Source organism: Mus pahari, chromosome 3 (assembly GCF_900095145.1).
Source record: "Mus pahari chromosome 3, PAHARI_EIJ_v1.1, whole genome shotgun sequence".
Taxonomy (NCBI): domain Eukaryota; kingdom Metazoa; phylum Chordata; class Mammalia; order Rodentia; family Muridae; genus Mus; species Mus pahari.
Window position 1 is genome coordinate 5,626,857 of NC_034592.1, and position 10,531 is coordinate 5,637,387.

The 10,531-nt window shown below is 47.8% G+C and overlaps 1 protein-coding gene across 2 annotated transcripts; it reads right to left on the reverse strand.

Moving 5' to 3' along the window:
- Positions 1-3,869: 3,869 nt before the first annotated feature.
- Positions 3,870-10,531, reverse strand: Skida1 (SKI/DACH domain containing 1). 2 transcript variants are annotated; one of them, XM_029536735.1, is made up of 3 exons: positions 10,322-10,531; positions 9,439-10,218; positions 3,870-9,177 (listed from the first exon to the last, which is right to left on the reverse strand). In XM_029536735.1, exons 1-3 carry the CDS (start codon positions 10,389-10,391, stop codon positions 7,391-7,393), a joined length of 2,637 nt encoding a protein of 878 aa, XP_029392595.1. In that variant the 5' UTR covers positions 10,392-10,531; the 3' UTR covers positions 3,870-7,390. The 2 variants fall into 2 exon arrangements, with proteins under 2 accessions (XP_029392595.1, XP_021049405.2); XM_021193746.2 differs by having other exon boundaries at positions 3,870-10,218.

Below are 10,531 nucleotides of genomic sequence, written 5' to 3' on the forward strand. Positions count from 1 at the left end.
GAGAGAGAGAGAGAGAGAGAGAGAGAGAGAGAGAGAGAGAGTTTATGGGCTGCAAGCTCTTCTAATTCTTGTTCAGAAGCCAATCATGTCTCTGGTCAAACTCACTGTCCCTTGCAACAAGGGACAACTGCTGTCCATCTCCCCTAGTTAGACACCAGTCTATGTGGCTAAGATCCAGGTCATAAAAACCAACCAACCATCATCCAACAAAGTATTGCTTGGCATGTATTGTAACTCTAATATCACAGTCTAGAAATCCTGGGAGCCAAGTGTTGGCTGCTCCCTTATGAGTGAAATATTAAGTTGGGCAAAGGTTTGTGGAGCACCCACTAGCCCACTTCTAAGTGCTACTGCTAGGTCTTAGAAAAATAAGGTGAGGAGATCAGTGTGAAGGGTGGTGACAGGGTTTGGCACCACAAATTTGGGGGTCGTGTTTTTCAAAGCAAACCAAGCGACCTTTAGGTAAAGCCAAATACACAGGAGGAAAACATCCTGTTTTGAGAGAGGCAGGAAGTGTAGATGCACAGCTATAACCTGTGAGTGTGTTAATTACTCAGGAAAAGGGCTTGGGAGCCCAAGGCTTGAATTTGGTGAATTCATGCAATTTGGAGCATTCCGACTTAGTATTGATCCCTAAACTCAATTTTGAAAGCAGCCTCCACCGCAGATGTGTGGGTTGTGTTATCCCAGTATTTGTGCGCATCGATTGACTAAAATAAAATGCATCATACTCTCCGCAAAGAAGGAAGAAGCAGGGACAGTCACAAGAGGAATAGCAGAAAGTGCATAGTTAATATGGGTTGTACGCCAATCCGCGAAACAAGTGCTCTAAACCCAAGGGGATTTCACGTACTAGCTAATTTGGAGAGAGTGCGCAAGCCATCTAAGAAGGGAAGGAAGATAGCTAAATACAGGGTTTCTCCCTCACCTGAATTAACATTTCCCTGTGATTTGAATCAGCTAATGTCCAAACCCTCACAGTCCACCCAAGCCAGGTTTTCTGCCACCAGTGGAGGCTCAAGAAGACATCTGCTTTTTTTCTAACTGTAGTGTCAGAGCGAAAGGTTGCAAGGCAGGCGGCAGGCTGCTTTTCCCTTGGACCCACCAGGTCCTAAGACCTTGGAAAGGCTGCGGGCCCGAGCCCTGGAGGCACTGTCTGCCTGCCCTCAGCCCTCTCAGGGCCAGCAGGACCCGTGGGATTCTGTCCTCTAGAAATGAACCCAGCGTCTGCCTCGTTTTGGCCATTCGGGTCCTTGATCCTAGCTGGCTGGACAGGGACTGGGAGGTGACCGGAAGAGGAGATAGGAACATTTTATCTTTGATTAAAGAAATTATTTTTCTATGTTAAACAAACAGAACCAAACTCCTTTCTCATTTCTCTCATTTTCTGAATCTCTTGCAGGTTTCTAATGAAGAGACTGTGTGTGTCACCGCGCCTAAGAGAGAAAAAGAGGGAGGGAAGGAGAGAGCTCTTTAAACAAAAGACAAGGAGGCCCAAGCAGGGGCCTGGAGCCGTCCCTGGAGCCTGCTCAGCCCGAAGACCCTCCAGTTCCCCGGCCAGGCAGGCATTTCGGAGAGGTTCTGCCACCGAGGCGGAACGGGCCGGCGCTCGCGCTTCACGCGGCTGGAGAAGAACTAGAGACAAAGCCGGGATCCAAGGCTCCAGCGAGGCTCCAATGAGCGGCCGCCCGGAGCTCTCTCGCCAGCGGCCGAGGGGCGACCCCCTGCGGGCTGTGACTAGGGAGGGGCGCCCAGACCGGGACCCGGCCTTCCAGCCGCCCTGGCTAGCCCTGGCTAGCCACGTTCCCCTGATCGCACTTAGCCAGCTTGCTCTCGGGTGCTCGCGAGTTCAAAACACACTCTCTCTCATTAATTAAAAGCTGGGTAGTCTTGTCACTTTCTTTCCTAGCCAAGGAAGCGCCTGGAGAAGTCCCCGCAGTACTCTTGGCCCTCGCGTGAGGCCTTGGAGGTCGAGCGGCCATTTACTGCCCTCTGATTGCGCCGAGGCCCAGGTTAGCTCATAAAGGCTTTCACACTCAACAATGGGGCTTTTCTCAACAATTAACAAGAAACAACATAATAAAGCCATTTACAAAGACCTTGCTATTTACTATAAATTAGGCACTCTTTAAGAGACCAGTGGTAATTTCACACACTTTACAACTGGGGCTGCATTTTAAACACCAGGGAAAACAAGCTTGTTGCACTCTCCTGTGACCTATGCACGGAGCACCTCTGTCTCCCTCTTCCCCAGGAGCAGCTTTGTTTGCATTGCTGCACTCCAACCTCCCAGCCCAGGGTGGTTTTCCAGGTCACTGTCTCACGGTTCCCGTTTCCAGGTCATCATTCCACTTGCAGATACACTGAAAGAGGTTCCAGGGGATGGGACCCACGGAGCCAAAGCGGGCAGGCCTTGCCCCAGGTTTCTCCCACTCTAGGAGTTGCACCCGGGCCTGGCTAGCGTGCTCCCTCCTCACACGCTGGGCCTGTGCTCCTGAGCCTTTTCCCAAGAGGAGATCGCAGCCATGCTGGCCCAGTCCCTTTGCCACTTGCCTCTCAAGCACATTTTGGAGGCCTCAGAATCTGCAAAGCAATGCAAAGATCTGAGTCCCTTTTGCCTGGGGAGGAGGAATGGGAACAGGCAAAAAGGTGAGAAATACGGGACTGCAAGTGCAGGGATGGGCGGGCGATGACTTCAGGACACACAAAAGAAGTGCAAACTGAGGGGAAGCAGGCCAGTCTCTGATGGGGTGGGGAGAAGGCCCTAGGTGGCCGACGCGCCTGGCTGTCCTCTGCTCGCGGCCTTATGGCTGCTTGGACTGGAAGCTGCGCAGGAGGACGGGTTGCAGGCTCTTCTGCCTGGAGGAGCGAAATCGTCACCCGTTCAGAGGAGAGCAAGATCTAGGCGGGAAAAAAAGTCACAAAGAAATGTGTTTGCCACCATGCAAAATGGCGGCACTTAAACATCTTTTTTGGTGATGATGGTGGCCCTGGTAGAAGAACCCAGGGATGCTCTGGGTCAGTAAAGTGCCCAGAGCTCGGTGGCCGCGGAAAGCAACCCTGGAAACCCCGTCAGCCATTTGCCTTGCAGCCTTTGGCCGGCTCCAGAGTTCCTGGTCTCTCCTTTCAGTCCGGTAGGCCTGAAGCCCGCGCCAGCAGCCCCTGGCCACTGACCCCTGTTTACAAACACAGCCTGGGGGCGGGGTGGGGCCGGCCTGAGCGCGGGCTTGAGGGCTGGAAGGGAGGCTGTGCGCTGCCGAGGACGCCACCAGCAGAGAGGAACCAGGAGTTGGTGCGGGAGAGCGGGCCCGGCAGCTGGAAAGGACTGAAGGCCTTGTTTTTGAAACTGTCAATCCCCTCAACCCCTATTGTGAGGGCTTCATGCAAAACATCTCAGGCCTTTTAAAGTAGGAGCTTGTGAGGCCTCCACTGTTTGAAAAGGAGCTAGAGTAGCAGGGGCCTAGGGCATGGGCAAAGACTGATAGCTGCCTCCCCCCTTCCTCTTTTCCATTTTTTAAAGCAAAAGAGGGCCTGCCAAACAGGTAAAATGTGGCCCTTCCCCACCTCCTGGATAGGCCTAACATCCCCAGCCCCTAGGCTAGTTTGCAGAATGCCCTTTGACCTAGGGAGCAGCCATAACCCAAAGCAGAGGGAAAAGGGGAATCCTAGGGTGACAGGGAGGAGTCCTGAAAGTAGGTGCCCCCGTTTTCTCCTTGCCAGTTTACTGAGTTTAGCTGATAGGGAGCCTTGACTTTTTGTTTTCTCCTTCCTGTTTTGGTTCTGGGAAATCCCTTTCTCCATATGTCCTTTTCAACAGGAAGATGTTTTCAAGGTGAAGCAAAAGTCACATTTCTTTCTTTCATAGGTGCTGTTTTATTGTTTTGTTTTTTTAAGGAAAATTTCACCGTGGAGTATTTTTGTTTTCTTTGAAAGAAAAACAATGCTTTCAAGGAACTACTTTCACCTACATCTTTTCCTGTGTGCAAACAAAATTCCCATTCGCTTATCAGTAGAAATTCCCAGCCTAAGACCTGTTAATTAAGAATTCTGAGGGATTTCTAGACCACTGAAGGTCACCCAGACACAAATAAGATAAAACCCCACACATCAGCCCATCTAGTTTGTGTTATTGCTGTTTAGTGGGGGCTCCTTGTCGTTGGTTTTCAAATAAACAACCATTACTGAGATTACTCCACTGTAATCAAGTAAGGCAAGAGAAAGGAACACCCATTCTAAAAAGTAAATAGTTGGGGGTGGGGGAGCTGTATTCTCCTATAAGGCAGATAACCTGACTGGGGGGAAAGTACAGGCATCGCTTTAAAAAATAATTAAATCATCACTTCACAGGCTTATCAGGAAATTTCCAGGAATAAGTTTGCTTCACCAAAAAAAATCAGAGAAAGGGATTTCTCTCACACTTTCCCCATGTCTGCTGAGCTAAGTTAGACACAGGAATCGGTGGCCCTAGAGCCTCACAGGACAAACCTATTCCCTGAAACCCTCAGATGTACAAATTCAACCTATCAATGGAGGGAACTTTTGTTTTTCTCTCAGTAAGGCTTAACTTTTGAACAAATATGACATTTATAGCAGCTGAGAAACACCTAGAAATTGTCTTTAATCATAAAACAACCCAAATAAAATAAACTGTTCTGGGACTAATTCCCACAGCAGGATGGGAAACCAGTTGAGGACTACTAGGAATTGAAAGAATACCTTCTATTTGCACACCAAGACTTACTATGTGGCACACTTTACTGACAGAAACCCCCAACTCAGTGTTTGCTGTGGCTAATGTTTCTCAGTAACACCGTGGGATAAAATTTATGTTGACTACTCAACATCTTCCCTCTTGATCACTCTGGTATGCCTCGGCCCCATTCTGCTCATTAGCAGCTCCTGGAAGCTGAACCTACTGATTCTCTGAGGACTGGGGACCAAGTGTCCAAGCTGCAGCCTCATATTTTGTCCAAATTCTATGGAATATTTGTCTTAATTTGTGTTTATTCCATCATACAATCTTCCACACTCACGATCTGTAGACTTAAAATAGATTCTCAGTTTATATTTTGGTAGCAGTCTGTAGCCACCATGGAAAGTCCTAGTCTAAAAGCAGCAGTTTCTGTACTTGAACTTGCTCGTCTTGTCACTAATTAAGACTGGAAATTACAGACATCCCCTGTGTTGGGGTCATACTTTTTAGACTGCTTTGTTTTTGGTTTTTGTTTTGTTTTTCTTTATAAAGACAACTCACTGTCCCTAAATTCTTCATTGCCTTCCAAAGAGGAATGGACTCAAGCTCAGAAGCCAGTTCAGATTTCTGGCACTTTTAACTGAGACTATGGACTAGTCTTTGGAAATATATACAAACATGAATTCAAGAATAACATCCCCCAATTTTGCTTTGACCATATCTATGATTCAAAAAAAAAAAAAAAAAAAATTCCAGTGAGCCTACATCTGGCAACATTCAAGAAGAAAAGGAAGGAAGGCGGTTCAAAGCGTCTGTTCACTCCATCCGAATGTATTTGGATGCAGGTATTCTCAGCTTCTGTCCTTTACAACAGGAGGAAAACCACAGATCATACACAGCAATTAGGTCTGAGACCATCCAGAACTATCTGAAACATTTATAGACAAGAGGAAAATTTCAAAGGGGGTAGGAATTAAAAGGTTAAGGAAAATAAATAGCTGAATTTCCATGAGAAATAATGATTTAAATTCACACAGTAAACATCTCATTGGTGTTTTGTTTTGCTTTGTGATTTATGGTCTGTAGATGCAATTTCTTAGACTAAAAGATAACAAGGATCTAAGATACATAATTTGGTGACCCAAGAATTACTAGATTCAACTTTCATTAAAATAACAACTGATCTTTGCTTCATTTTCTTAAATATGAAACTTTTTAATAGTTGGCTTATAACAAGTTTGAAAAGTTTTTCTGTTATTTGAGAGGAAGTTTGCCAGTGTTGTGCCCAGAACCTGATTGGTCTCATCACAAAGTATTACCACAAAACACTGCACCCAATAAATGCATTTCTTTCAGGCAAAAACATTACAAGTGAAAATGTCAACAAAGCCATTCATTCTTGTTAACTCTTCTTCAATCTGGAATAAGTAGAAATGTATGGAACCAGGAATTTTAAACAGTGTTTTTAATTGAAAATAAAGCTAAAGCATGCTTTTCAACAGTGCAAATTTCCATAATTTTGATTTACTGCTCTCATCTTTATAACACAGTACACCAGCATGGCCTTACCAAAGGCTAGACCATTTGCATGTGGAGCTACTTTGATTTTAAGTGCAAATATAGATAGTCACCTCTGATTGTCACTTGCAGTAGAAACTCTCCTGTTCTATACACAGGATGGCCTGAAACAGAAGTTTAGTGAGATGCAGAAAAAAAAGCATAAGGTAATAAAATCCAAGTGCCTGAGTTCTGATACCAAAAAGCCCTGAAATCAGTTATTTTTCACTTGGGGTGTTATGACTCTTTTTCTTGGTTGTATTTACTGCTTGATCACTAGGATGAGTTAGACCATTAAACATCCTGCTATTAAGAGAAATGTTTTAATTGTTTTGAAAGCTTGAAGAGTTATCTTCAGATCAGAAGAGAAGCAGGAGCCCAGCAAGAGTCATCCTATTCTAAATGTTTGGGTGAGAGCACAGAAGGGACTTTGCCAATTGCAAGGAGTGACTGTAAAGGTTAAAAAAAAATATTTCTTTTACTTCTCACACAATAGGCAGCTTTTAAATCAGCATCCAATCAGGACTCATACCCCAATCTTTCCATTTAAAAAAAAAAAAAAAACAAAACCAGTTAAGTGCAACTACTATTGGAAAGGGAATCAGGGTTTTTTTTTTTAAAGACACCCCACAAATAAGAGCTCCAGAAAATTACATTTGGGCTCACAGAAGCTTCTTGCTACCTCATTGTGTAACCATGTAACCTAACAAACTTTCACTGAATACCAGTTACACTTTCAGGTCTGAAATCTAGTGCATAAACTTAATGGCTCATTGTAATATTTATTATTCAACCTTTTGACATTTATTTGTAGCAGTTGAATTGAGGTACCGGTGCATTATTAGCATTGAAACAGTAAAGTGTTCCAGCTCTACCATAATAACTGAGTTTTACTTGAGTCTTTAGCCTGAAGTAGTCTGTGGTATGTAAACCAACCCTTCTCCCACCCCTCCCCCACCCTTAAAAAAAAAAACCCGCAATGGGAAAAAAAAAGTAATCCGATTTCTGTCTTCAAAATGCGATAAACCAGGACTCCAAAAGGGGTGTAACACCATTAATGGACTTGGTACAAGCCATCCTGTGCAGTTTACAACAAAAGGAAGGTAATATGGTTCAAGAAAATATCTTCCAAAACATTTTTTATGAATTAAATTTCCTGAATTTGTGACTAGGTGGAAGAGGTATTGCAGAACCGCCCAGCTGCCATTTCCATATAGGATGGGCCTTGTGAGGAGGTTGGGAATCCTTAGTGGTGTTTAAGGAATATGCTGGCCACAAATCCCCGTCCTTCCCAATAATGAGTGAAGGTGGACAAGGAAAATTTGCCATGAAATTAAATGGCCTTTTCACTGCTGATGCTACATTGCTGGCTACCTTTTTGCGTCTGTTTAAAACTGTAAAGTCATCCAGTGTTCCTTCATGTGTCTCAGTTTTACCTGTAGGACGAGGGCTTCTAGCTGATTTCAAATTTGGTTTGACTGGAGGTGTCTGAAGGACTGGTCGTTTGCCCAGTACTAGTGTCCGGTAATTTTTTCTTACCCTGGCACCAAATTTATATTCCCCATCGTCAGGTTTTGGAGATCCTAAAGTGCATGAGAGGCCCTGCCTCTGAGCCAGTGGATTCAAGGAAGGCGTTTCTCTCTCAGGGCATGTCAAACCTTCCTTGGCTGTGGGTAACAAGGCATCCTCCTCTTTCTTCTCAGTCATACTGTAAAACTCACCCTCGGTATCATTGCACTCCCACTTTAGCTTATTTGTAATAAGAGCAGGTTCATATTCTTCATTAGCACTACTGTCTTCTACTTTGATTTTAATATTGTGCAGAAATGGCAATGTCTTGTCGCCTGTGTCAGTGCAGAGGCTCTCAGCTTTAGTTGCTGCTGCTGCTGTTGCTGTTGCTGCATCCACTCTGGGATCAGTTTGAGGAGAGGGCAAATCCGTAGCAAATTCAGGACAATGAGGGATTTTGGAATCTTTTCCTGAATTTGCTGTTGTTCCACACGAATCATTATTTAAGAACCTAGCAGCTATTGTGCTGTTTTCTGCACAGTGTGTAGTAGGAGTTGCTTGTAGGCATTTCCTAGCCTCTCTGAGTATTCTTTGTTGTGGAAATACATTGTTTGTCTTTGGGCTAGGTGAAGAGGCCCCCTCTGCCTGGCAGTTAATTGTCAGGTCAGTTCTCTTTACAGTACTGGATATTTCAGAGTGTGGGAATGTAATCTCAGATACCCTATCGTTTCTTATCTCTGGGAAACAACTCCCCAAGCTGGCCGGGCAGTACACCGGAGTCCCTTTGGGAGCCCAGCTCTGCAGACTCCACTCCTCTGGAGACTCGGCTTTGACACTACTCTTGAGGTCGGGAAGTCGGCCGGCATCCTCGAAAGCAGCGGGTTTGGTTGCAGCGGCGGCGGAGGCCAGATGGTACAAGAAGTTGGCCTGCGCCTGCACGCTGGGAGGCTTGCAGAAGCTGGTGCGCCTGAAACGGATGCTCTGCACTGACACTTGGCTGGACCCGGAGCTGGAGTCTGACTCGGTGGACGAGTCCTCCTCCTCGGAGCTGATTTCACTGGAATCCGAGGCCCCGCTGCCCCCCTCTTCCTCCTCCTCTTCCTCCTCCTCCTCTCCTTCCTCCTCCTCTTCCTCTGAGGACACCGAATTGCTGGAGCTGGACAAACTGGAGCCAAAATCCGAGTCATTGGCTGCATGGTCGGAGTAGGAGCTGGATTCGGAGTCGCTGCTACAACTCTCGGGAAAGCTTCCTAGATGGGGTTGCGGCCGGTGATGAGGGGGGTGGTGACTCGGCGTTGGCTGCTGGGCCCGGTGGTGATGGTGATGATGATGGTGGTGATGGTGATGGTGGTGGTGGGGAGGCGGGCAGAAGCTGTTGACCAGATGAAATCTCTCCAAGCAAGTGGCCCCGGCCGCCGCCGCAGCAGCAGCCGCCGCTGCCGCCGCCGCCGCCGCCTTGGCTTTGTAGGACCTGGGCAGCAGCAGCAGGCGCCGGGCGCCGGCGTGAGGCGCGAGCAGGCAGTTTTTGGCGCCCCCGCGCTTGCGCTTGCAGCGGTAAGTCAGGCTCACTGGGCCTCCCGCGCCGGTCGCCGCCTTGGGCTGGGGCCCGGCCGCCTGGTAGTAGGCGGCGGCGGCGGCGGCGGCAGCGGCGGCGGCGGCGGCGGCGGCGGCTGCAGCCGGGTGCTTGCTGCACAGCAGGCTCCGAAAATAAGCGGGGTCCGAGTGGAAGGCGACGTAGTTTCCCTGGAGCTGGGCAGTTTCATAGTTTAAAGAGGATTTGCAAGGCGAGCGAACGATCTCCGGGTAGTGCGAGCCCGGGTATTTGTTAAAAATCTGAGGTAGATGGGTGGCGGGGCGCGCGGCGGCGGCGCCCGGACGCTGGGACTGCGCGCTGATTGGCAGGGGCCGCGCGGCTCCGCTCAGGCCCCGCCAAAGTTGGTGCTTGTCCTTCCAAAAAGCCGGGCGGGGGCTGGCGGCGGCGGCGCGCTCTGGCGGCGGCGCCTTTGTGGCCAGGGCCCGACCGACCCTCCTTCGCTTGGTCTTGAGCACACGCTCGGTTTTGCAGGATGTGTAGAGCGCTTCTACGTCTTCCCGGGAGATGAGCGTGCATTTGGCCGCGTGGAAGGCGATACTGTTGATTGCTTTGAGTTTCCGCAACTCCTCCAGATCGCAGTGGTGCTTTTTCACTTTCAGATGATCCATGCGCTTGTGCACGGTCGTCCTCGGGATGTTTTTCAGCAGATCTGTGAAGACTTGGGAGAGAGCAAACATTTGCTTTCCTTTAATGATGAGGTAGCCGAGCCTCACGCCATCCACCTCTTCGAAACCTGACTTCAGGTCTCCCATCTCGGGCACTAAATGATCCCCACCATTTGCAGTAAATATATACGTGACGCATACATACACATGTATGTATGTTAATCCTCCGCCAGATGCTGCGTGTGTCTCAAGGCATCCTGCTAATAAAATAACAAAGACTGTTATTCCCGGCGAAGGGAGTGCCAAACTCTAGGCGAATTACTGGGGGGTGGGGGGAGAAAAACCCCAAGAAATTACACTGACTTGATTCTCGCTTTTTTTTCTTTCTTTTTTTTTTGGTTTTCGTTTTTTTAAAAAAGAGGGAAAAGACCATCCGGTTTCAGATCTGCCAGTGTGTTGGTCTGAGTCCTCGATGCGGATCAGTACCTGGGCCCCGCCACTCCTTCCTTCTCCATTGGAGCACTATGATAATGGAATGTGAAGGGAGAAAGAGAAAAGAAATGCAGCGGCTAT

What these genes read in the sequence shown, in the direction of transcription:
- Skida1 (XM_021193746.2), bottom strand. Translation starts at nt 10,391, where the DNA reads ATGGTCTTTTCCCTCTTTTTTAAAAAAACGAAAACCAAAAAAAAAAGA. An exon ending in GAAAAAAAAGCGAGAATCAA is followed by an intron (nt 10,219 to 10,321) that starts GTCAGTGTAATT and finishes TTATTTTATTAG; the next exon opens with CAGGATGCCTTGAGACACAC.